At 44.2% G+C, this 27,298-nt stretch overlaps 1 protein-coding gene across 1 annotated transcript in view; it reads left to right on the forward strand.

Moving 5' to 3' along the window:
* Window positions 1–27,298, forward strand: part of LOC129816522 (leucine-rich repeat and calponin homology domain-containing protein 1-like) — an 89,540-nt gene that overhangs the window by 60,430 nt on the left and 1,812 nt on the right. The window contains exons 9-19 of the mRNA XM_055871091.1: window positions 2,140–2,270; window positions 4,399–4,466; window positions 5,102–5,182; window positions 5,977–6,054; window positions 6,161–6,203; window positions 8,092–8,208; window positions 10,652–10,730; window positions 12,037–12,153; window positions 24,082–24,191; window positions 24,334–24,471; window positions 24,587–24,664. Coding sequence (XP_055727066.1) covers window positions 2,140–2,270; window positions 4,399–4,466; window positions 5,102–5,182; window positions 5,977–6,054; window positions 6,161–6,203; window positions 8,092–8,208; window positions 10,652–10,730; window positions 12,037–12,153; window positions 24,082–24,191; window positions 24,334–24,471; window positions 24,587–24,664 — 1,040 coding nt within the window. The remainder of the gene's footprint in view (window positions 1–2,139; window positions 2,271–4,398; window positions 4,467–5,101; window positions 5,183–5,976; window positions 6,055–6,160; window positions 6,204–8,091; window positions 8,209–10,651; window positions 10,731–12,036; window positions 12,154–24,081; window positions 24,192–24,333; window positions 24,472–24,586; window positions 24,665–27,298) is intronic.

Consider the following 27,298-nt stretch of genomic DNA (forward strand, 5'->3'; position numbering starts at 1 on the left):
AGGCAGAGAGAGGCAGGCAGAGAGAGGCAGAGAGAGGCAGGCAGGCAGAGAGAAGCAGGCAGGCAGAGAGAAGCAGGCAGGCAGAGAGAGGCAGGCAGGCAGAGAGAGGCAGGCAGGCAGAGAGAGGCAGGCAGGCAGGCAGAGAGAGGCAGGCAGGCAGAGAGAGTGAGGCAGAGAGAGTGAGGCAGGCAGAGAGTGAGAGAGAGAGTCAGAGGCAGAGAGTGAGAGGGAGAGTGGCAGGCAGAGAGTGAGAGGCAGAGTGGCAGGCAGAAAGTGAGGCAGAGTGGCAGGCAGAGAGTGAGAGGCAGAGTGGCAGAGAGTGAGAGGCAGAGAGGCAGGCATAAAATAGAGGGAAAGGTTTCTAGACCATGAGTTAAATCCTACAGCAGAACTCTGATAAACCCAAATGATAAAAAAGACCAAAAAAACGATATACAGTACCAGTCAAAAGTTTTGACACACCTACTCATTCCAGGGGTTTTCTTTATTTTTTACAATTTTCTACATTGTAGGATAATAGTGAAGACATCAAAACTATGAAATAACAATAATATGGAATCATGTAGTAACCAAACAAGTGTTAAACTGTTCCTAGGCCGTCATTGTAAATAAGAATTTGTTCTTAACTGACTTGCCCAGTTAAATAAAGGTTAAATAAATAAAATAAACAAATCAAAATATATTTTATATTTGAGATTCTTCAAAGTAGCCACCCTTTGCCTTGATGACAACTTTGCACAATCTTGGCATTCTCTCAACTTCATGAGGTAGTCACCTGGAATGCATTTCAATTAACAGGTGTGCCTTGATAAAAGTTAATTTGTGGAATTTCTTTCCTTCTTGATGCTTTTGAGCCAATCAGTTGTGTTGTGACAAGATAAAGGTGGTATACAGAAGATAGCCCTATTTGGTAAAATACCAAATCCATATTATGGAAAGAACAGCTCAAATAAAGAACCTTGAGGGTTTTGTGGTATATGACCAATATATACAGAAGTATGTGGACACCTCTTCAAATTAGTGGATTCGGCTATTTCAGCCACACCCGTTGCTGACAGGTGTATAAAATCGAGCACACAGCCATGCATTCTCAATAGACAAACATTGGCAGTAGAATGGCCTTACTGAAGAGCTCAGTGACTTTCAACATGACACCGTCATAGGATGCACCTTTCAAACAAGTCAGTTCGTCAAGTTTCTGCCCTGCTAGATCTGCCCCGTTCAACTGTATGTGCTGTTATTGTGAATTGGAAACATCTCGGAGCAACAACGGCTCAGCCACGAAGTGACAGGCTACACAAGCTCACAGAACGGGACTGGTGAGTGCTGAAGCGCGTATCGCGTAAACATTGTCTGTCCTCGGTTGCAACACTCACTACTGAGTTCCAGTCTGCCTCTGGAAGCAACGTCAGCACAAGAACTGAAGCTTCATGAAATGGGTTTCCGTGGTCAAGCAGTCGCACACAATCCTAAAATAGATCACCATGTGGAATGCCAAGCGTCGGCTGGAGTGGTGTAAAGCTCACCGCCATTGGACTCTGGAGCAGTGGAAATGCATTCTCTGGAGTGATGAATCGTGCTTCACCATCTGGCAGTCCGACGGACGAATCTGGGTTTGGCGGAAAACGCTACCTGCCCGAATGCATAGTGCCAATAGTAAAGTTTGGTGGAGGAGGAATAATGGTCTGGGGCTGTTTTTCATGGTTCGGGCTAGGCCCCTTAGTTCCAGTGAAGGGATATCTATAGGGATATCTATATCAATGACATTCTAGACAATTCTGTGCTTCTAACTTTGTGGCAACAGTTTGGGGAAGGCTCTTTCCGTTTCAGCATGACAATGCCCTCGTGGGATGAATTGGAATGTCAACTTTTTTTTTTGTCATACCCATGGTATTCCACGGCTTTCAGCCAATCAGCATTCAGGTCTTGAACCACCCAGTTTATAATTTTATATAGAGTACAGACAGAGTACAGTTGTAATGTTGTTCTAACCAAATCCCATAAACAAGCGATCAAACACAATATTGGAATTGGTCATCGTATATATGCGACTGTGTCTCCATACAGTAAATGCCTTTGAAATGTGACATTCTCTGACCTGACCTCTAACTTCTGACCTTAATGTCTGCCCCCCTGTAGCGGACCCCCACGGGGACGGGGTGCAACTGATAGAGGAGAGCCCAACAGAGGCCCTGAAAGACCTGAAGGAACAGTTAGGCTACAGAGACTCCTCTTCGGCTCTCAGCAACCGCTTCCGCAGCTACATCAAGGCAAGGGCCTCTCTCTCTCTCTGTCGCTCTGTCTCTGTCTCACTCACTCACTGAAATACTTGGTTTAAAGTGACTTAGGCGAGCAACGTGCTGAATTCACCCATTTTGACATTTAGGGTTAACTCTGCCTTTAATAACTGATATTTATGAGCTGAAGCCATTATGAGCTGCACTCTTAGAAAAAAGGGTTCCAAAAAGGTTATTTGGCTGTCCTCAAAGGATGGTTCCAGGTACAACTCTATTTGCTTCCATGTGGAACCCTCTGTGGTAAGGGTTCGAGATGGAACGCAAAAGAGTTCTACCCGGAACCAAAAAGGGTTCTTCAAATGTTCTCCTATGGGGACATCCGATGAACCCTTTTAGGTCCTAGATAGCACCTTTTTCCCCAAGAGTGTAGCTGTCTCTCGGCTGACTCTGGAGCTGTTACTAAGCGAATAATGCACCCTGTTATACACTACAGTATGACGTCCATTAAGGCTGTCTGTATTGTGAAAGATTCATAGGGAAATGGCTGTGCTGTAAATAATGAAAGAGTTTGTGTTTTTAACAAAAGGAAAAGGGCAATTCCACGCCATGGTAACCCATTCTCCCTCTTTTATTCTCTGTCTGTCTATCAATTCAATTTAATTCAAAGGGATTTATTGGTATGGGAAACATATGTTTACATTTGCCAAATGAAGTGAAATAGATAATAAACAAATGTTAAATAAACAATCAGAAATTAACAGTAAACATTACACTCCCAAAAGTTCCAAAAGAATAGAGACGTTTCAAATGTCATATTATGTCTATATACAGTGTTGTACTGATGTGTAGATAGTTAAAGTACAAAAGGGAAAATAATAAACATAAATATGGGTTGTATTAACAATGGTTTTCATCACTGGTTTCCCTTTTCTTGTGGCAACAGGTCACAAATATTGCTGCTGTGATGGCACGCTGGTATTTCACCTAATACAGTAGATATGGGAGTTTATCAAAATTGGATTTGTTCTCAAATTCTTTGTAATCTGAGGGAAATATGTTTCTCTATGGTCATACATTTGGCAGGAGGTTAAGGAAGTGCAGCTCAGTTTCTACCTCAATTTGTGGGGAGTGTGCACATAGCCTGTCTTCTCTTGAGAACCAGGTCTGCCTACGGCGGCCTCTCTCAATAGCAAGACTAATTTCACTAAGTCTGTACATAGTCAAGGCGTTCCTTAGTTTTGGGTCAGTCACAGTGGTCAGGTATTCTGCCACTGTGTACTCTCTGTTTAGGGCCAAATAGCATTCTAGTTTGCTCAGTTTTTAGGGTGAATTCTTTCCAATGTGTCAAGTAATTATCTTTTTGTTTTCTCATGATTTGGTTGGGTCTAATTGGGTTGCTGTTCAGGGCTATGTGGAGTCTGTTTTTGTTTGTTAACAGAGCCCCAGGACCAGCTTGCTTAGGGGACTCTTCTCCAGGTTCATCTCTCTATAGGTGATGGCTTTGTTATGGAAGGGTTTATAATTACTGGGTATTGTGCTCTACATGCATTATTTGGTGTTTTGCACAGAGAGTTTTTGTTACAGAGTTCTGCATTCACAGTCTCAGTTTGGTATTTGTCCCATTTTGGGAATTTTTGGTTGGTGAGTGGACCCCAGACCTCACAACCATAAAGGGCAATGGGTTCTATAACTGATTCAAGTATTTTTAGCCAGATCCTAATTGGGATGTAAAAGTGTATGTCCCTTTTAATGGCGTAGAAGGCCCTTCTTGCCTTGTCTCAGATCGGTCACAGCTTGTGGAAGTTACCTGTGGTGTCTATGTTTAGGCCTATCCCTTTCTAGCTATCCCTGTCTCTCTTTCTCTCTCCCCCTCTCCCTCCCCTGCTGTCCCATGTGTGTGTGACAGTGAAAGGCAGGGTGGTATAATATCCAACCCCATGTGGAGTGTGTCAGCAGATCTTTAAGGGAGGGGGGGGGGGGAGGAAGGGAGGCACACTGGCCTGCTTATACACTCTCACTCACTAGGAAAATGTAAGTGAACCGCAGCCAATCGCTGGCTTGTTCTCTGGATCATGTGACTTGACTGCAGCTGGTGCTGATGTCGCGCACGCACGCGTGTGTGTAACTCGGTGTGTGTACGTGTGTGTTCCTGCTCGTGCAGGGACGGACGCCAGACTACGACGAGCCCCTCAGGATAGAGGAAGACACACACTGGGCCTCTGAACAGACGTGAGTATCCCTCCATCCATCTGTCTTTCATCTGTCGTTTTCCCCTCCCTCTCTCTGTCCACAGTAGTGGGTGTGTCTCTGTGTGTCAGTCTGTTTCTGTCCCCTCTATCAGTCTCTATCTCTCTCTGTGCTATACTATGTTTTTCCTCTTTATACTGTATGCTTCTATGGGCAGTACTCTTTGCCCATCTGTATTAAAGTTGATTGATGTACACTGTCAGCTCTTTACTGTTGGCTAGATTAGAAACGTCTTTGGTGACTTTTGAGAAGCTGTGCTCCTCCTAAGTTGTTCTTGGCTCTTCTATACTGTGGTTGTTGTTTTCTTAGGTGAAAGATAGAGACCCACACACTGTCGAACATGAGAATGTGGCCCAAAAAGAGGCTTGGGATTTTGAAATATGCTCTTTATTTAAACAAACTATCGCCATACTATTTTCTTGCCACAGCAAAGCTATGTGTGTTCTGCTACATATCACACCACGCATATTGTTTGTGCCTTTATCTATACCAGGGTGACATTAGGTTAGCATTACATTTTTTTTTTAATGCATGACGTATTCAAAGGCATTTTTTATTGATAAAACACAGTTCTGAATTGTAAACAAGATGACTCACTTCCTGTTCCTTTCCCGTAGGTCAAAGGTCACAGAAGGAACGCACATTGCCATGATCAACCAGCTGAAGGAGGCTGTGGACCTACTACAAGACCCTAACAGGTGGGCTCTATTACGATTCTGTTATAATGCTGGTTATTTCTGGTTATAGCTGGTTATAATACTATTACACCTTTCTCACTTTTACTATCATGCTGGCCTATCATGCTGGCCTTATTTAATAATCATTGTTACCAGCATGTTCAGGATAATTTTCCAGGTGAAATTGGTCATTGCCATGATCATCTTAAGGATTGATATCGTCATAAGCAGATCTCTATATGAAGTAACATTGGAAAGTTGCATTGTAAACTTTGGAGTACTGTTATCCTTAATGAGTCAGAGGTTACATTTCTGACCTAAACAAGTACATCCCCAAACCGAACAGATGGCTCATTGTCATATTATGCAGAGAGAGGCAGTCAAAATCTCCCACACAGCCCAACACTAACTCTGCAGAATATATTATCCACCATGCATCATCTAACCATATTTCAGGTCAATGTTGTGAGGAATTGTGGGTGAAATGTCCCACTTGGCCATATCAGAATGTTGTCATTGTAGCTACCACGATGTATTTGTTTTTTGAGTCAGAGCCCACTCACTGTCACTGTACCGCATGCCGCTCCGTCCTGCTCTGCGACATGTATATGTTAGCAATAATAAGGCATTTGGCTGTCTTACCTGGTTCTGTGAACATATAGTTCAGTACAGGGACTGGCATGACTCCAGGGCTGGCTCACTGGAGGTAAAAGACACTCATTGGGCATTGAGCTGTGAGGATCTGTGTAGTTGTCTGACCTCCCTACTCTCTGTCTGCCTCTTTCTCTCTCACTCTTTCTACTCTCTACTCTCAGAGTGAGTATGGAAACAGAGGACCTATCTGGAGTTCAGCTTTACCCTGTTGAGATGGTCATGGTGGAAGACTCTCTCAAGTAAGACTGTGTGTCTGTGTGTCTGTGTGTATGTGTGTATGTGCGCTTTGCGTGCACACATGCATTATTTCTTACTCTCTCTCTGTCCCTCTCTCTCTCACTACAGTGGCCAAGACAGTGACGGCAGTGAAGAACAAACCACACCCAAGGTGAGATTCACATATTTGGTTTTACATATTTGGTTGCACCTTCAGTGCATTTGGAAAGTATTCAGAACCCTTGACTTTTTCCACATTTTGTTATGTTACATCCTTATTTTGAAATGGATTAAATCGTTTTTTCCCCCTCATCAATCTACACACAATACCCCATAATGACAAAACAAAAACAAGTTTTTAGAAATTTTTGCAAATGTAGTAAAAAATAAAAAACATAAATATCACATTTACATAGGTATTCAGACCTTTTACTCTCTACTTCGTTTAAGCACCTTTGGCAGCGATTACAATCTTGAGTCTTCTTGGGTATAACGTAACAAGCTTCGCTGCACAGCTATTTTCAGGTCTCCCCAGAGATGTTAGATTGGATTCATGTCCGGACTCTGGCTGGACCACTCAAGGACATTCAGAGACTTGTCTCGAAGCCACTCTTACGTTGTCTTGGCTGTGTGCTTAGGGTCATTGTCCTGTTGAAAGGTAAACCTTTGGCCCAGTCTGAGGTCCTGAGCGCTCTCAAGGATCTCTCTGTACTTTGCTTTGTTAATATTTCTCTCGATCCTGACTAGTCCCCCAGTCCCTTCCGCTGAAAAACATCCCCACAGCATGATGCTGCCACCACCATGCTTCACCGTAGGGATGGTGCCAGGTTTCCTCCAGACGTGGCGCTTGGCCAAAGAGTTCAATCTTGGTTTCATCAGACCAATTTTGCCACTCATGGTCTGAGAGTCCTTTTACTGAGGAGTGGCTTCCGTATGGCCACACTACCATAAAGGCCTGATTGGTGATGCAGAGATGGTTGTCCTTCTGGAAGGTTCTCCCATCTCCACAGAGGAACTCTGGAGCTCTGTCAGAGAGACCATCGGGTTTTGGTCAACTCCCTGACCAAGGCCCTTCTCCCCCAATTGCTCAGTTTGGCCGGGTGGCCAGCTCTAGGAAGAGTCTTGGTGGTTCCAAACTTCTTCCATTTAAGAATGATGGAGGCCCCTGTGTTTTTGGTGCAGACATTTTTTGGTACCCTTCCCCAGATCTGTGCCTCGACACAATCCTGTCTCGGAACTTTACGGACAATTCCTTCGACCTCATGGCTTGGTTTTTGCTCTGACATGCACTGTCAACTGTGGGACCTTTTATATAGAAAGGTGTGTGCCTTTCCAAATCCAGTCCATTTACCACAGGTGGACTCTAATGAAGTTGTAGAAACATCTCAAGGATGATCAATGGAAACAGATGCACCTGAGCTCAATTTTGAGTCTCATAGCAAAGTGTCTGAATACTTATGTAAATAAGGTATTTCTGTTTATTTTATTTTATTTGCTATAATTTCTTCTGTATTCACTTTGTCATTAAGGGGTATTGTGTGTAGCTTGATGAGGATTCTTTAAAAAAATCTATTTTAGAATAAGGCTGAAACTTAACAAAATGTGGAAAAAGTCAAGGGGCCTGAATACTTTCCGAATGCAATGTACGAGCACCCTTTGAGCACCTATACTGCATGACCTCTGACTATGACCATTGTGTGAGTATGTGCCCCAAATGGGTGTGTCTGACGGTGTCAAACTAAAATATATCAGCATCTGTGTTACAGACTAAGACCCCTCTCCTGAGATGGTGTGTGTTTAGTCTCCCTTCCTGAGCAAGCAGCAATGCACTTCCTATTCCTGTCTGATGTAATATAGCTCTGCTGCTCATTGGTAGTTGGATATTCTTAAGATGACTTGTTTGTAGTATAACTTATTTGAGTTGTGGTGAATGTTGTTTTGGAGCTGTATTAGAGTGTAAGCTTGTCTCCTTTGTAGAGTATAATTCTTTCTGGAAGTGAAGATTGAATTGGTGTGGTAGATGTACAAATAAGTTCCACCGGTTGGTGTGTTCTATCTAGTGGGACACTCCCGATGGAGGCTTTGAGTTCCAGAAGAAACGAGAGTTGATTCTAGAGAGGGCCAGGCTGGAGGCCCAGCTTGCATACCAACAATATGAGACACATATGTCCAACCAGGTAACCCTAGTAACAAGCCATGGGTGGCCACGCCCCCTCAGGCTTACCAGCCAATCCCTTCCTCTGACTCCCCTCATCTAGTGTCGGTGTGTGTGTGTGTGTGTTTGTGTGTGGTCACTTCATGCCCTTGACCACTGGTCCCAAGTCAGTTTTTGTGTGAAGTGTTACAGTTCCAAAGAGGGCTACAGTAGGGGCAAGCTCATCCTAGATATGTGGTTAAGTGCATTAGAGGTTGAATCCGAACTCAAGATCCGTGTGTAATTGAGTTTCTGCAAAAATCTGCCATTGACTTCAATGCAAGATTGCGTGAACGTTTACTTGGAGCTCAAGTTAGGATTCAGCACTATGTGACCAGTAGGTGTGTTTGCTGGTGTGACCTCTATCCTGTTACCTAGCTAGCCAACCCATTACCTATTAGACCTGTGTGTCGGTCTGCTGTTTTGCATATCTATAACTTTGATCGTACCTTTGTTTACGCTTCTAGAGGTACAGTAGATGAAGGGAATTATTTGAAGTAGGTGCTTGTATGTGTTGTATTGATGTTTTTGTTGTGTCTGTGTGAGATTTTGTTTTGTGCTGTGTGCAGCATGTTTCTATAGTTTGCAGTATGTGAAGTTGACCAATAGTTTACAACAAACACCCCGACCCTGTCTGGGTCAATACCATTGAAGCTGTGGCACAGATACAGTCTCCGGCTAATGATTGGTCCTGAGCTTCAGAGCAAGACAGGGATTGGCTCACACTTTATAGGCCTAACCAAATGCTTTTGAACTTTAAAAGTTGGTTTAATTCCTCTAAAAAGCTCTAGCCGGAGGGTTGAAAACCCTATAGTGGAAACACACCAGGACCAAGGAAGAAGGAACAACAGCATAGCACATAACAAGGAGAAGACATTAGCTGTGTTTGAATACTCATACTAACAATACTACTTGTGACGTAAATTGAGTATGTAGTATGCTTATTGGTCATATTATGGATATAGTTAGTATGCCAAAAGTTCCCAAAATACGACTTGTACAAGCAGTGGACACTATTTCTGTGCTTTTAGGGCCCATAATGCAATTATTCAGAAAATGGGCGTGGCTTCATAACTTTTCAGATTTGAAGAAAATGGCGGAAAATATGCAGCCGAAGTCTAACAAGAGCTGATACAAATTCATTGCTTTAACTAATAATGACAAATGTTAAGAAAATGTTAAGCAATGAAATAAAGTAATGACTTTTAAAATAAGTTACGTTACACGTTATTTTGGCTGACAATTTGTTAGCTACGTTAGCCTTACGAACCACATAGCATATCATTACAGCAGTTGCTTGTATGTACCGGTATGTTAGCTAACTACCTAATGTTAGTTGGCTACTAATACATCAAACTTGCCAGTATATGGACTATATGCTATCTAACTAACTGCCCAACATTTATTGACTTGATTATTCATGTAATTCTTAGCTTAGCTAAGTGGTAGAGTTGTTGTGCGTTCTCAATGGACATTGTTAATGAAGTCGTAAGATGTCTAGCTAGTAATTTGTTATGCTAACAAGCTAGCAAGATGTTGCATAGCAATAACATCAACTTCTGGTAGACAGGCGAAGCGCTAGTACGCTCAACTGAAAGGATACCGTTTATTTACAGTATACTAAAATTAACTTATAGTATATTGTATATGCTCATTAAGTTTGTAGTATACAGTATGTTAGGGCGGCAGGTAGCCTAGTGGTTAGAGCATTGGACTAGGAACTGAAAGGTTGCAAGATTGAATCCCCGAGCTGACAAGGTAAAAATCTGTCGTTCTGCCCCTGAACAAAGCATAGCTCTGTTCCTAGGCCGTCATTGAAAATAAAAATGTGTTCTTAACTGACTTGCCTAGTTAAATAAAGGTACAAATAATAATAATATGTTAGTATGGGTATTCGAACACAGCTATTGTCTGGCAATTCTTTCAAAATCTTCAACAATGCTCTAGCGTTGTCACACACACACACAGAGAGAGACAAGGCTCACTATTGGGGACAGGACACACATCCAACACTGACCACTTGAAGAGAGCACTGTTACCACATAGCAACACCATATCCAATACCAACTACATGGCCATAGAAACAGTGACCTCAGCACAATCAAGCTAGAGGACAACTGGCCATACCAGTCAATCTGGGTGAAAATAGGACAGGGTGAGTTATGATCTAGTTAAGCCATCTCAGAGGTCATCTGTAGTGTTATATAGTCATAGTATAGGACGCCAAGCACCAATCTAAATCCTGCACACAGATGTTCGTCATACACACATACACAGTGCACACACAGAGCGCACACACATACCACCAGCTGTCTTGTCCCCAATTCCCCCAGTAGACCTGGATAATGTGTGTGTTGTTTAAGTGTACTCTCAGGAGAAAAGGGTCCCTAACCTTTATGTGTGTACTCCCTTTGACTCTCTACCAGGGAGAAGACAGAATTCCAGGCAGCGGTCCCACGTTTACCACTCCTCCCACCCCTCCCTTCGGGTTGAAGCCCCGCTCGGGTGAGTGCAGGCTGGGCATGGCACACTATAAGGGTGGGTGATGGCGGGTACCCCTCTATAGTCTCCATAATCAATACATTACACACATCTCAGTCAGATAGGTGCACAATACCTCCGACTGTCTACACAGACTACAGTCCCTGATAGAGTCCTTTCATGCGTCCATCCTTTCTCTCCAAAATGAAGACATGGACGCCCTCAATCCCCTCCGTTCTGCTTCTCCCCCAAACCCCAGATCCTTCTACACCCCGATACAACTTTTATTGGGTTATACCATTATCCCAAAGTAAAAAAGACCTGGGTTCAGTTCCTACAATAGTCAATCCCCCCCCAAAAGTCACAACCCCCCCCCCCCCCAAAAAGTCACAACTTCTAATGAGGCACATACTATCTCATTAACACCCTCTGTCCCCAGAAGCAGCAGCAGCAGCAGTTGGGTCATGCTGTAGAGGCTACCGACCCAGTCCTGACTAACATGCAATGCTCCCACAATGTTTCTGTAATGCTGTGTGAACATGGCCCAGAGAGAAAGTGATGTGTGTTTGCTGAGAATACGTGGGTGTGAGTACTCTGCACCCAATCCCAAAGAGTGGCTATGGAGGAAGAGGATACAAACACACATACAGTCTCTTCCTTCTTTGAGTTAAATAACTGACGGACTGGTTAGCTACATCCTATGGAATAGGGCCGGTCCACAGACTCTGGGTTGAGAAAAACAATGTCTCTACAATCCTTTCCGAATCCTGTCTGGTACTCCTCGTGGTCAGATGGCTTTGGGTGCAGGTTCACTGAAATGACTCTAGCTTCTGATGTTCACTGCTTGTAGAAATAGAGTTAGCATCCATCCAGCTAGTTACTACGTACATTACGTTACTACTGTAGTGTGTGAAATGTAGCTTTACCTGCTAACATTAACAGCATGTCATGAAATCTGTATTGTGAAACGGCACTAATATTGATTTATTTTTTATCTTTGTTTTGTGTTTTTTTTTCTTCTTTCATTTCATTTGTTTCTTCCTTTCCTCCCCCTCACCTTCACTCCCTTTCTATCTTTCTACTAACTGCTGCATGACCTCTCACACCAATTCTCACTCCAATCACATCCCTTTATCTAACCCAATCTGCCTTTGCATGCGATTATCAACTGCCGCTGCCTGTTTCTTTCCCTTCTCTTTTAAAATTCAAACCAATTTTTTGGGAACTTTTTCTGGTGTCTCGTGTTTTTGGGGTGTGGTCTTGGAATGGACCTGTCTTGTTCTACTTGGCCCCTCCCCCCTGCACCACACCCCTCCCCCTCTACCTCTAGCCCCTGCCTCACTGCCCTGCTTGCCCCAGCCCTGTCTCCGCCCCCTCCTCACACAGGCCCTGTCCGTCGATAAAGACACTCCCCCTAGACCAGGCGATGGAGTCATGCACAGCAGTGGTAGGTCATTCCTTTCGACTATTCGGCCAATCGGAGGCCTCGAAAACAAAACAACTCGACAGAGTCTCAGATGTTTGCAAATAATGTACATTTGTGTGACTCAAATTTCTCTCCCTCTTTCTCTCACTGTTTCCTTTTTTTATTTTTCCACCTGTTTTTCCTCTCTCTCTTTCTATCTATCACGCACTCGCTGTGATCTTTCTTCTCTAATCTGTCTATACCTCGTTCCAAGCCATGGGGGTGTGTGTGATGAAAGTGTGCAGTGTACTTTTGCGGTCACATCTGTGCCTTGGACCACATGTTTGGGTTGTTTCGATGACTCCGCTCCCTGACTGTGTTTTACACCATGCCCAAACCGGATGCGTGCGATCGTGCGCAAATTGATTTTGTCCCCCGACACCAAACGCGATTATGACATGCAGGTTGAAATATCAAAACAAACTGAAGCAATTATATTAATTTGGGGACAGGTCGAAAAGCAGTTGCTAGCTAATTTGTCCTGGGATATAAACATTGAGTTGTTATTTTACCTGAAATCACAAAGTCCTCTACTCTGAAAATTAATCCACGCATAAAACGGTCAACCAAATCATTTCTAGTCATCGCACCTCCTTCCAGGCTTCTTTTTCTTCTTTGTACTTTATATGGCGATTGGCAACTAACTTTCATAATACGGTGCATTACCTCAGCCGACCTCAGTTCATCTTTCAATCACCCACGTGGGTATATGTTCCTAAAAACCAATGAGAAGATGGCAGGTGGGTATATGCTTCTAAAAACCAATGAGGAGATGGGAGAGGCAGGACTTGCAACGTGTTCTGCGACACAAATAGAATCAACTTCTATTTTAGCGCCTGGCAATGCAGACGCTCGTTGGCGCGAGCGAGCAGTGTGGGTACAATGATAGAATAACATGTATTTGTAAATTTATTTTGCAATGCTCACACACGCGATACGACTGGTGTGGTCAGCATGTTAGGCTTCGGCAAAATACCATTTGTACCGTATACCGGGGTATAGTGAAATACCAACGATATGATTTTGAATAGCGTTAAAACAGCAGCAGCTCGCGGGGGTGCGTCCTACACCACTGCTTATAACTACTATAAGTTATTTATAAATATAACAAATCTAACACAAATGATATCCAGTTATGCATTTGGTTTGCTAACTTGCTATCTAAGTGGCTAGATGTCATGACCATCTGATCAACCAAGCTTCTTGGTTACAGCAGAGACATTCAATCCCCTCCTGGATCAAGATCCCTGTTGCCTAAGTTGTTTTGTGCATCCACATTTGTTTTTGTCATTGCGCCCCTTGTGTGCACTTCCGGCAATACTGTATACCCCGGTATGATACAGAAACGGTATGACAGTATGAAAATCTAGATACCACCCAACCCTAGTGTGGGGGGGGGGGGGGGGGGGGGGGGGGGAACTCTGCCACTCATGTGGAGGGTGAGGGCACACTCCTACAATTATGGGCTGATTTTCTTAATTTTAGGCTCAAAAGAAGAGCATCGTCCTCTTATATCTGGTAGACTAGCTGGAGAGAAGGGGAGGAAGAGAGTAGATTTAGATCCCTGATGTCCTGTAGCCCATCCCAGCCTTGTGCAGGCCTACAATTTTATCCCTGATGTCCTTACACAGCTCTCTGGTCTTGGCCATTGTGGAGAGGTTGGAGTCTGTTTGATTGAGTGTGTGGACATGTGTCTTTTATACAGGTAACGAGTTCAAACAGGTGCAGTTAATACAGGTAATGAGTGGAGAACAGGAGGGCTTCTTAAAGAAAAACTAACAGGTCTGTGAGAGCTGGAATTCTTACTGGTTGGTAGGTGATCAAATACTTATGTCATGCAATAAAATGCAAATTAATTACTTAAAAATCATACAATGTGATTTTCTGGATTTTTGTTTTAGATTCCGTCTCTCACAGTTGAAGTGTACCTATGATAAAAATGACAGACCTCTACATGCTTTGTAAGTAGGAAAACCTGCAAAATCGGCAGTGTATCAAATACTTGTTCTCCCCACTGTATATGTACATATCTACCTCAATTCCCTCGTACCCCTGCACATCGACTCGGTACTGGTGCCCCATGTACAGTATATAGCCAAGTTATCACTACTCATTGTGTAGTTATTCCTCGTGTATTTATATGTTTTTTCTCTCTGCATTGTTGGGAAGGGCCCATAAGTAAGCATTTCACTGTTAGTCTACACCTGTTGTTTACGAAGCATGTGACAAATACGATTTGATTTGACATACAGCTTCATACTGGTCTATCATCTGTTGCTCTACTCCGGCTTCCCTTCTATAGCACAGGGTATTTATGTTTTTATATTTGAACTGTTAGATAATGGTCTCACTGGGGATATCCCTCTTCCATCAGGAGGAAAACGGAAGCTGCCAGCAGCCATTTCCCCCCCAGGGCGACTCATGTTACAGGATTGTTTCACATGTGTTAAGGGTGCGTTTTTATGACATCAGCATGGAGTCAAAGTCAACATGAGCATTTTATTACTCTCCCGTTGCTAATGATAACAATTTTATTTATACATCACTTTTCATTTACTACCATTTTCAAAGGGTTTTACAATGCATGTGTAAGAGTAAACCGACAATAGCAGGGTAAAAGACCAATCGGTATTATAATAACATAGACATGAAGAAAGAATGACCCGAAGAAAGAAAATAAAAATGTTCAAAGGAGCAGTAATGTTGAAAAGGAATGTTGGACAATCTGTCATATGGAATATCCTAGTAGTGAGAACAGTGTTGATAGCTGCATATTTGTTTTCAATAAAGAGCCAATCATAGCCACGCACCAATAAACAGGTCAGGCCTCAGGGAGGTGACATCACCAGTAACCAATAGGAGTTTAGATCACGAGTGTCTGACCTCATTAACAGCCAATCAGGTCCCAGAACCCGAGCTAAGGGCACCATTCCAAATCAAAGTGTGTCTAGGGTCACACCACCAGCAGTAGTTGTTGGTAACACGGTTAGCCTGTTTGTGTGTGGATGTCTGAGGGCAGAACTACGACGCAGAATGACTGTACTGATACTGATGACCGTGTGGTGTAGTAGCTGTTATTGACCTTTGACTTCATAAACAACACCAGCTGCCAAGAGATTTTACTATCCTCTGAGTGGGTGATGTCACACAGTAACAGCATTGACTGACTAGAAAGGAACCAGGATTGGAATCTTCCTCTGTGATACAGGATTTCCTTTTGGGGTAGAACACCACTGGGTGGCCATTAGACAGTGTTAAACTGGGTTTGTTGTTGAAAGCAAGACACACATAGAGATGTAATCCTCTATCTTTCTCTCTCTTGTCTCTCTTGCTCTTTCTCTGACCCCATCACCAATCAGTGTGTGCCCTCAGAGGCTCTATCAATGTGTATAACACTGGAACAAATAAACGCCCTGCCATTACATACACAGTAACCTATTTTAGAGGAGATGCTATCTATTGCTCTGGAAGGCTGGGAGGGAGAATAGTTTCACTGGAGAGAGGGGGATGGAGAGAAAGCATCTCTACTCCACTGAAGCTAAATGGACCTTGGGAGGGTTAGCTTTGCCCCTGAGAGCTTGGTGGAGGAATGCTGCCCTGCACTCAACCCTCCATCTGACCCCTTTTACCCTCTCTTTTACCCTCACCCCTTTACCCTCTCCCCCTGACCCTTGCCTCCTCCTTCTCCAGTTGGGCTTTGTGGCCAGGGGTCTTCCTTGGCAGTGCCCAGCCTGGCTTGGTACAGGGCAGGCCAGGGTCCAACATGCCAGTCTAGCCTTCTGGAAGAGAAGACAGGGGAAATGTCAACAAGCATGCCCCAGAGCTTTGTTGCACTGCCAAGACACAGTCAAGACCTGACAGGACATCTATTACACAAATCTCTCTTTTTCATATTCCTTTCTCTAACAGTAATGGAGTGAGTTGTTTTTATACCGGAGCCAGAGAGGGGTAGGACCAATGTTCTAACTTCCTGTTTTCTGACTATTGCCTTTGTTTACTGAAACACATTTGTTTGCACAAGGAAGTTCACCTTGGATTACATTTTCCTCTCTATTCTCTCTCTCCCTCTCCCTCTCTGAGCCAATGCAGTCCTGTCAGCAGGATGAGGAATGTTCTCAGTCTCCAGAATGTATTTCATTTGTCAGAACACTTTATGGCTTAATGTTGACCCTGTTCAACTGAAAGGCTACATCCTAAATCTCCTAGAGAGAGAGAGAGAAATAAATAAAAGAGGAGGGACATAGAGAGAAATGTAGACACAGAGGGAGAGAAACAGAGAGGATGAAAACAAAATGTAGACAGAGCGGACAGCAGACGCAGGGAAAGGAGAGGGAACTGGAATGTGATAACAATAGGGGTGTGAGGTGAATTCAGACTCCTAGACTGCCCAGTCTGCCTGGGTATGAATGGTGTACACAGTATGCAGTAAATGGTGACCGGGTCACAGCTTCTGCCTGTTTTGATTTAGTATCCATCCACCATCCATGGCACCACAAGTTATTTAGACTGGACTGAGCAGGGCTGAACTGTGCCAGTTTACTGAGAGAAATACATGCTGAGGCTGGCTGGCTCACTGACTTTAACTTCTTTGAGACGATGTCAAAAAGCGCTTTATAACTGCAGTCCATTATCATTATTTTTTATGAAGGACCAGCTACAGAGACTGAATACGGTTTTAACTTTATGACTGTCCTCTCCATGACTACACTGTCTGGACCAATGACAGGGTCTTGCTGTGTCATCGCTTCGGGACCAATTTGTTTGGTGAAGAAATATCCGGAAGCGTTGTTTGGTGCTAAAACTGTCCAGATGGTCTGCTTGCCTGAGCATGAGAGGGAAGGAGAGAGAAAGAGGGAGATGTCACCCTGTAGGATACATTCATGCTGTGCCCTTCCAGAATGTTCTGAGAGTCTGTGCTGTGTCCTTCCAGAATGTTCTGAGAGTCTGTGCTGTGTCCATCCAGAATATTCTGAGAGTCTGTGCTGTGTCCTTCCAGAATGTTCTGAGAGTCTGTGCTGTGCCTGTGTGTGAGCCCAGAGTGTTAAGTTCTGAAATGAGCTAAGAGGAGGCAGTGGCTCCTTTTCTACGCTTTCCCAATCTCTCCCTCTTTCTCTCTCTGCTGTTCATTCACTCCCTTTAGGATGCCCAGGAGACCCCACACCACTCAGGATTAGCCTCCGATTACAACAAAATGCACAACTATAAAATCAAACTATTTGTCACATGCGCCGAATACAACAGACCGTGAAATGCTTACTTACGAGCCCTTAACCAACAAGTAGTTCAAGAAATAGAGTTAAGAAAATATTTTCGAAATAACATTAAAAATAAAATAAAAGTAGCACAATAAAATAACAATAACAAGGCTATATACAGGGGGTACCGAGTCATTGTGCTGGGGTACAGGTTAGTCGAGGTAATTTGTACATGTAGGTAGGGGTAAAGTGACTAGGCATAGATAATAAACAGCGAGTAGCAGCAGTGTAAACACAAAGGGGGTCAATGTAAATAGTCCGGGTGGCCATTTGATTAATTGTTCAGCAGTCTTAGGACTTGAGGGTAGAAGCCTTTTGGACCTAGACTTGGCGCTCCGATACCGCTTGCCGTGCGGTAGCAGAGAGAACAGTCTATGACTTGGGTGACTGGATTCTTTGACCATTTTTTGGGCCTTCCTCTGACACCGCCTAGTTATAGTTCCTAGATGGCAGGTAGCTTGGCCCCTGTGATGTACTGGGCCGTACGCACTACCCTCTGTAGCGCCTTACGGTCGGATGCCGAGCAGTTGCCATACCAGCCGGTGATGCAACCGGTCAGGATGCTCTTGACGGTGCAGCTGTATAACTTTTTGAGAATCTGGGGACCCATATCAAATCTTTTCAGTCTCCTGATGGGGAAAAGGTGTTGCCGTGCCCTCTTCATGCCTGTCTTTGTGTGTTTGGACCATTTTTTATTTATTCATTTTTATACCCTTTTTCTCCCCAATTTTCGTGATATCCAATTAGTAGTTACATTCTTGTCCCATCGCTGCAACTCCCGTACGGACTCGGGAGAGGCAAAGGTCGAGAGCCATGCATCCTCTGAAACACGACCCTGCCAAGCCGCACTGCTTCTTGACAGATTGCTCGCTTAACCCGGAAGCCAGCCGCACCATTGTGTCAGAGGAAACACCGTACAACTGGCGACTGTGTCAGCATGCATCAAATAAAATGTTATTAGTCACATGCGCCGAATACAACAGGTGTAGTAGACCTTACCGTGAAATGCTTACTTACGAGCCCCAACCAACAGTGCAGTTTCAAAAAATACAGATAAGAATAAGAGATAAAAGTAACAAGTAATTAAATAGCAGCAGTGAAATAACAATAGCGAGACTCTATACAGGGGGGTACCGATACAGAGTCAATGTGCGGGGGCACCGGTTATTTGAGGTAGTATGTACATGTAGGTAGAGTTATTAAAGTGACTATGCATAGATGACAATAGAGAGTAGCAGTGGTATAAAGAGGGGGGGGGGAGGGGGGGGGGCACTGCAGATAGTCTGGGTAGCCATTTGACTAGTTGTTCAGGAGTCTTATGACTTGAAGGTAGAAGCTGTTTAGAAGCCTCTTGGATCTAGACTTGGCGCTCCGGTACCGCTTGCCGTGCGGTAGCAGAGAGAACAGTCTATGACTAGGGTGGCTGGAGTCTTTGACAATTTTTAGGACCTTCCTCTGACATTGCCTGGTATAGATTTCCTAGATGGCTGGAAGCTTGGCCCCAGTGATGTACTGGGCCATTCGCACTACCCTCTGCCTTGCAGTCGGAGGCCGAGCATTTGCCATACCAGGCAGTGATGCAACCAGTAAGGATGCTCTCGATGGAGCAGCTGTAGAACCTTTTGAGGATTTGAGGACCCATGCCAAATCTTTTCAGTCTCCTGAGGTGGAATAGGTTTTGTCGTGCCCTCTTCACTACTGTCTTGGTGTGCTTGGACCATGTTAGTTTGTTGGTGATGTGGACACCAAGGAACTTGAAGCTCTCAACCTGCTCCACTGCAGCCCCATCGATGAGAATGGGGGCGTGCTTGGTCCTCTTATTCCTGTAGTCCAAGATCAGCTCTTTTTGTCTTGCTCATGTTGAGGGAGAGGTTGTTGTCTCGGCACCACACTGCCAGATCTCTGACCTCCTCCCTATAGGCTGTCTCATCATGGATGGTGATCAGGCCTATCACTGTTGTGTTGTCAGCAAACTTAATGATGGTGTTGGAGTCGTGGGTGAACAGGGAGTACAGATGGGTACTGAGCATGCACCCCTGAGGGGTCCGCATCATGGGCGCTCGCATGTGTGTCAGGATTGTTCTCAATTCAGAATTTAATTGAGTATGCCTCATACATTATTATTTTATTTATTTATTTAACCTTAATTTAACCAGGTAAGCTAGTTTAGAACAAGTTCTCATTTACAACTGCGACCTGGCCAAGATAAAGCAAAGCAGTGCGACACTAACAACAACACAGTTACACATGGAATAAACAAGCGTACAGTCAATAACACAATAGGGGGGGGAAAGTATACAAACAGTGTGTGCAAATGGCGTGAGGAGGTAAGGCAATAAATAGGCCATAGTAGCGAATAATTACAATTTAGCAAATTAACACTGGAGTGACAGATGAGCAGTTGGTGATGTGCAAGTAGAAATACTGGTGTGCAAAAGAGCAGAAACGTAAATAAAAACAATATGGGGATGAGGTAGGTAGATTGGGTGGGCTATTTACAGATGGGCTATGTACAGCTGCAGCGATCGGTTAGCTGCTCAGATAGCTGATGTTTAAAGTTAGTGAGGGAAATATGTCTCCAGCTTCAGCTATTTTTGCAATTCGTTCCAGTCATTGGCATCAGAGAACCGGAAGGAAAGGCAGCCAAAGCAAGTGTTGGCTTTGGGGATGACCAGTGAGATATACCTGCTGGAGCGCGTGCTACGAGTGGGTGTTGTTATCGTGACCAGTGAGCTGAGATAAGGCGGAGCTTTACCTAGCAAAGACTTATAGATGACCTGGAGCCAGTGGGTCTGGCGACGAATATGTAGCGAGGGCCAGCTGACTAGAGCATACAGGTCGCAGGGGTGGGTGGTATAAGGGGCTTTGGTGACAAAACGGATGGCACTGTGATAGACTGAATTCAGTTTGCTGAGTAGAGTATTGGAAGCTATTTTGTAAATGACATCGCCGAAGTTGAGTATCGGTAGGATAGTCAGTTTTACGAGGGTATGTTTGGAGGCGTGAGTGAAAGAGGCTTTGTTGCGAAATAGGAAGCCGATTCTAGATTTAATTTTGGATTGGAGATGTTTAATATGAGTCTGGAAGGAGAGTTTGCAGTCTAGCCAGACACCTAGGTATATTCAATTCTTGAATTTGAACTGAGGTAGTAAACAGGATACAGAATTGCAAATTTGAATTAAAGGAAATGTTATTGTAGTCAGTGAAATTCTACTACCTCTTCTATTCTATATTAGGTGTAGTCTATGTACACCCGAGTGGCGCAGCTGTCTAAGGCACTGCATCTCAGTGCTAGATGCGCCACTACAGACCCTGGTTCGATTCCAGGCTGTATCACAACCGGCCGTGATTGGGAGTCCCATAGGGCGCCGCACAATTGGCCCAGCATCGTTAAGGTTTGGCCGGAGTAGGCCGTCATTGTAAATATCAATTTGTTCTTAAATGACTTGCCTAGTTAAAGAAATATACACTGAGCACCCCCTTTTGCCCTCAGAACAGCCTCAATTTGTCAGGGCATGGACTCTACAAGGTGTCAAAACCGTTCCTCAGGGATGCTGGCCTATGTTGACTTCAATGCTCCACACAGTTATGTCAAGTTGGCTGGATGTCCTTTGGGTTGTGGACCATTCATCATACACATGGGAAACTGTTGAGCATGAAAAACCCAGCAGTGTTTCGGTTCTTGACAAACCAGCGTCTCAGTTGTCTGAAGGCTTAAAAGTCCTTCTTTAACCTGTCTCATCCCCTTCATCTACAGTGATTGAAGGGGATTTAACAAGTGACATCAATAATGTGTCGTAGCTTTCACCTGGATTCACCTGGTCAGTTTGTCATGGACAGAGCAGGTGTTCTTAATGTTTTGTACATCTTTTACATAAAACATCAAACATGTCATTATATTGAATTGCACTGAATTACATTCTACTTCCTGTTACTCAATTTCGCATTGATTCAATTCGATTTTCAACTCATCAGTTGAATGGGAGTCAATTCCCAGATTCAGAATTGAGCACAATCCTGGTGTGTGTGGTGCGTGAGTTGTTGATGGGGTAGTCAATGAATGCCAGGCAGTCTCTGTTTCTCCATCTGTGTAAAAGTGACTGACAGCCTGTCAGTATGGGCCTCTAAGGACCAAACATTATCAGAGAGAGGAGGGATGGAAAGACGGGGAGAAAGGGGGAGGAGCTTATCATATCCTAATTAATTAACTCCGGTGTTTTATCACCACGTGACCATATTTAAGATGAGTGACCAGCTTTAAGACGAGTCCCTGATGTCATAAACCGTTATTGTTATTGTCAGGGTCAGGAGCAGCCCAGCCACAGTGAAGGAGGGTTGAGTTAAATCATTCCCGCATGCTATATTGTGACTGGCTGTATCTACGAACCCCCTCGTCTGGCCAATGTTGTGCTGCCCTAGTATGAGACCTCTGTGTGTTTACAATAATTGACATATCTGTGCTTCCTCTCTACATGGTCACGTCTCATTCTGTTATTGAATGTTCCCCTCCCTAACCACATTCACACCCTCTATAATAGTCAACATCCTGTTCTCTCTATGGCGATGAAGGAGTGATCGCCCCTCTCTACTCTATATCAGCCAGTCATGCTTCTGGAGGAGGCCTGTGTGTGTGTTTATCTCTAACTTCCTACTGGGATAGCCCCTCCAGGAGCCATTGCCCCTGTAAGAGACGGTCAGATAGGGCCAACGTTATTAAAGTCTAGTGTGAATACTGTAGAAATGCATTCTCCTTTCCTTTTCCCCAAGCGTGGGTTGAAGTGTCCAGTGACTCTTGGGCTCCCCCATGTGGTGTGACTTTGTACCACAAGGCAGAGCTACAAGGGAGATTTATGACTAGAATATAGGCCACAGACTTAGTAAATGATTCACTCCTATGTTGTAGAACGATGGCTGTAACATGTGATCAGAGGCCAAGCCTGTTTCTCTCTTACACACACACACACACTCCTCTGAATACATTTCCTCCTCCGACACTTTAAAAAAATGCTTAATTTCCTCTAATGCGTTTTCTTTGTTATATGTATGCTTACCAGTTAAAAAAGTGGTTTGATGAATATATTACAATCAGAGAAGACTTCTGAGTACAATAACACAAAACAAATAAATATGCTTAATTGTCAAGCCTCTTCAAATCTCCTGTCAGTTGCTGTGGGTCCTGGAGGGGTCATGCTATCTGTTGGTATGCAGGATTGACTAAGTGGGACGTCTTTATTGAATGAATTTTCCACATTCAATCTTCCTGCAGATGACTGCTTTCATGACAATGAAGGCAGCCCAGAGCCCAGCACTGTAGAGTGCATCTGGATATGAATAAGGGGTTATGCAAGCATGCAGTAACAGTAGCTACATATCCGTTTGTAAGAGAAAGTGTGATTTTGGTGTCAGTGAATATTGCAGTATGCATTTACACTACATGACCAAAAGTATGTGGACACCTGCTCGTCTCATTCCAAAATCATGTGCATTAATATGGAGTTGGTTCCCACTTTGCCGCTATAACAGCCTCCACTCTTCTGGGAAGGCTTTCCACTAGATTCTGGAGCATTGCTGCGGGGACTTGCTTCCATTCAGCCCCAAGAGCATTAGTGAGGTCAGTCACTGATGTTGGGTGATTAAGCATGGCTTGCAGTCAGCTTTCCAATTCATCCCAAAGGTGTTCAATGGGGTTGAGGTGCAGGCCAGTCAAGTTTTTCCACACCGATCTCAACAAACCATTTCTTTATGGACCTCGCTTTGTGCACAGGAACATTGTCCTGCTGAAACAGGAAAGGGCCTTCCCCAAACTGTTGCCACAAGTTGGAAGCACATAATCGTCTAGGATGTCATTTTATGCTGTAGCTTTAAGATTTCCCTTCACTGGAACTAAGGGACCTAGCCCGAACCATGAAAAACAGCCCCAGACCATTATTCCTCCTCCACCAAACTTTACAGTTGGCACTATGTATTCGGGCAGGTAGCGTTCTCCGGGCATCCGCCAAACCCAGATTGGTCCGTCAGACTGCCAGATGGCGAAGCGTGATTTGATCACTCCAGGAACGCGAGTCCAATGATGGCGAACTTTACACCACTCCAGCCGATGCTTGGCATTGCGCATGGTGATCTTAGGCTTGTGTGCTGCTGCTTGGCCATGGAAACCCATTTCATGAAGCTCCCGACGAACAGTTCTGGTGCTGACGTTGCTTCCAGATGCAGTTTGGTACTCGGTAGTGAGTGTTGCAGCTGAGGACAGACAATTTGTACGTGCTTCAGCACTCGGCGGTCCCCTTCTGTGAGCTTGTGTGGCCAACCACTTCGCAGCTGAGCCGTTGTTGCTTCAGTAAGGCCATTCTACTGCCAATGTTTGTCTATGGAGATTGCATGGCTGTGTGCTTGATTTTATACACCTGTCAACAACGGGTTTGGCTGAAATAGCCGAATCCACTCATTTGAAGGGGTGTCCACATACTTTTGTATATACAGTATAGTGTATTTAGGCTACAGTATGTGTGCTTTTATGGGTGTGAAATGCATGCTGGCATGTGTGTGTGAATGGGTCTGAATGTATGTGTACAGTACAGTATGTGTAAGTGTTAGTTGCTGAGCACCCTGTCTAATGGCTGACCTGTTGTTCTCTCCTCCGGCCTGTTGGGGGTAGTGTTCCTGAGGACCCATAAGAGTCTGGAGTCTGTGGATCCTCAGTTCACCATGAGGAGGAAGATGGAACAGCTGAGAGAAGAGCTGGAGTTGATGGAACAACTCAGAGAGGTGAGCGCTTCTCTGTCAATTTCTTTCTCTCCCTCACTCTCGTCTAGAAGTCAACTCCCCATCCAGGAGCATTATGTCCTCGGTTTGTGCATGTGTTAAGGTGTATGTTTTGACCCCTCTTACCCCTCCTGTCTCCCCTCAGAGTATAGAGAGCAGACTGAAGGTGGCTCTTCCTGAAGACCTCGGCTCCTCCCTCATGGACGGGGTGGTGCTCTGCCATCTGGCCAATCACATTCGCCCACGCTCCGTGGCCAGCATCCATGTGCCCTCGTCCGCTGTGGTACGTCTGGGGGTCAATGAGGGGTTGACGAGGGATGAGTAGGAATGGGTGATTATTTGTGTTATAGACAGTTATAGTCTGTGTTGAGCTATGTGTTCTATGTGTGACCCCATAGCCCAAACTCAGCATGGCCAAGTGTCGGAGGAACGTGGAAAACTTCCTGGATGCCTGTAGGAAGATGGGCGTTCCCGAGGTAAGGCACTCCTGTCTGTTAGATAGTGGCACCTCATTGATCCTGAATCAGCCACTCTATTTCAGATTCACCTCTTAGAGTTGGGATTTGACTGAAGCAAACTGATCCTTGATCTGTTAAGTTTGAATAAATGCTACGGTGCATCATTGGGGTTGGAATCTAGTTGTGGGTGGGCTGATTAGGGATCAGTGAAGCAAACAGCCTGTAGAGGACACAGATACTATGCACACTAGAATGGAGCGTCAGAAAGGGCTAGTGCTGGGATGAAACTAGACCATTTGACAAGTCTACAACTTCTTTAGTTTATACAGTAATACAGTTAGTTTTAGGAATATGTATTTGACATTGGGACCAAACCCCTTTTATAATCATCACCTTAAAACAATCTTCCCAGTCAGAGCACAGAGTTTGATCCCAGAACTGGCACATCTAGCCTATCACCTTCCCACCTCCCACTACCTCCTCTGAAAGAGAGATAGAAAGTTATGACACAAGCATTAGAGCTGCATCATCATCATCATCATTACACTGGACTATACTGTCATCATCATGGCTTTGGCCTTCCTCTATGCTGTACCAAATGACCAGTGGTACACTTTTAAACTTTGACCCGGCTCTTGCCTGTTTCTGACCCCAGCGTGTGCCAAAGACAAAAATGAGTTTAACAGGAGCTGGTGTGCTCTCATGTCATTTACTTGACTAAAACATTTTGTGTGTGTATGGGTTGGTAACATAGGACTTGGCGACTGCACTTCCTGATTTGGATCATTAAGAAATGCTAGCGGCCATGACTGAATTCAAACGTGAATTGGTTTTGGGGTGTGGTTTGATTCTGAATGATTCTGAATCAAACCACACCCCAAAACCAATTCACGTTTGAATTCAGTCATGGTCGCTAGCATTTCTTAATGAGTGTTCACAGGTGTGAAGAGTTAGCCAAATTATTCTGCCAATTAGCTTCAGCCAGCTGGTGTGCAACCGTGGCAAAGTTGGTTTGACTTTGGATAGCCTATCTCTAGGGATAGTTAGGGACCATCAATAATTACACAATGCAAATGGGGCAATATTTTCATGTTGGACATCTTTTAGTTGTCTCATCGAATGCTTTCAATATTTATATACCACTTTTTACAATTTATAGTTGGTTTGAGGTTTAAGTCATTGAAATGGAGCTAACTTTTAAAATATTGTCCCAAGTACATTGTGTAATTTACTGATGGTCCCTAAGTAGCCCCATAGGGATATTGAATGTCAAACCAAATTGACCATCAGGGCATTAAGATCGGTCTTGTGCAGCTGCGCTCCGAATTGATGATTACTTGGGTGCTGTGGGAATGTGGGTAGGATTAAAATAAACCCAACCCACGGACAACTGTTACAGTACCCTTCATTCCGTGACATACGATTGTTTCCTATCATTTTTATGACCAACATTATCCTTTTTACACTTTGTAGTCAATTTTGACACTATAATATATAGGCCATTTTCAAAACGATAAGTTTCTTTTTAGGGGCAATCGCTCTTTAATAAGTGTGCTTGTGTGTGAGTATCAAATTGGCCCAGTGACCCTGGCTCCTCGTTGCTATTTGATTGCTCCTTTTAGTAAATATATTCAGTAATTATGACCATTATTTCTGTCACCCAGTGACTACACATACAGTAGCATTGGGACTCATTATTTGGTCATACCCTAGTATACTAAGCACAGCTGTGATTGTGTTTAAAGGATTCTCTCTTCACTCAATGAGCCTGGTCGAAACCTCACACTACAAAAGTTGCCTTTCAGTCACTGTGTTTGAGTAGCCTGATGGGACTGTACATTAGAATGCAAAGTATCACCATTACCAACAGTGAGACTGTCTGAGACCTCTTGGCTGCTTCCTTAGACCTCCTGCTTGCTTGCTGTTGCTAGTCTGGTTTTGCTTGTGTAACCTGGCCCTAGCCAACTTGTAATCCTACTGCTTGCTGGCTGAAATGTCGCTGCCTCACTGAAACAGGTGCTTTATGCTGGATTGAAAGCAAATGCTAGCAAACGCAAGTGAAGGTGTAGCTGGCAAACACCGACCGCACCCTCATTGCTCCTAACGCTCCACACCACAGCATGGTCTGCTTTCTGTAAGAGAGACAGAGTTCAGTCTCAGTTTGATAAAATTAGTAAGTCACATACTCTCTCTCAAAAAGCAGCCCTGCACATTGCCCTGGTAACCCACGCCTGCGCAGCCCTGCACAAAAAACACACACCTTGACCCCTGACCTCGGTTCCCACTGGTTAACATCCTGCTTTGTTTCTCTGTTCTGTTTTCCTGTCGGACCACCCTCTATCTTCCTTCTCTTCTTCTCCCCTGAATCCCCTCCCCTTATTTCTCTTTTCCTGGCACTCCCTTCCCATTTTCTTCCTCTTCTTTGTTCTGGTATTTTTTCTCCTATGTGTTGTTCTTCCCCTCATTATTCTCATCCACTTCTATCTGGCTGTATTTCTCTTCTTCATCCACAAAATTCTTTGATGTTCCAATGTGAGCCCCTTCCTTTCTATCTGTATCATTCTCTTCCCCCCATTCTCCATTCATCCCTTCAACTTCTTTTCCTTTTTTCCAATCCTTCTCCCTTCACCTTCATTTACATGTATGTTACCT

The sequence above is a fragment of the Salvelinus fontinalis genome, chromosome 19, assembly GCF_029448725.1.
Source record: "Salvelinus fontinalis isolate EN_2023a chromosome 19, ASM2944872v1, whole genome shotgun sequence".
In the NCBI taxonomy this organism is placed as follows: domain Eukaryota; kingdom Metazoa; phylum Chordata; class Actinopteri; order Salmoniformes; family Salmonidae; genus Salvelinus; species Salvelinus fontinalis.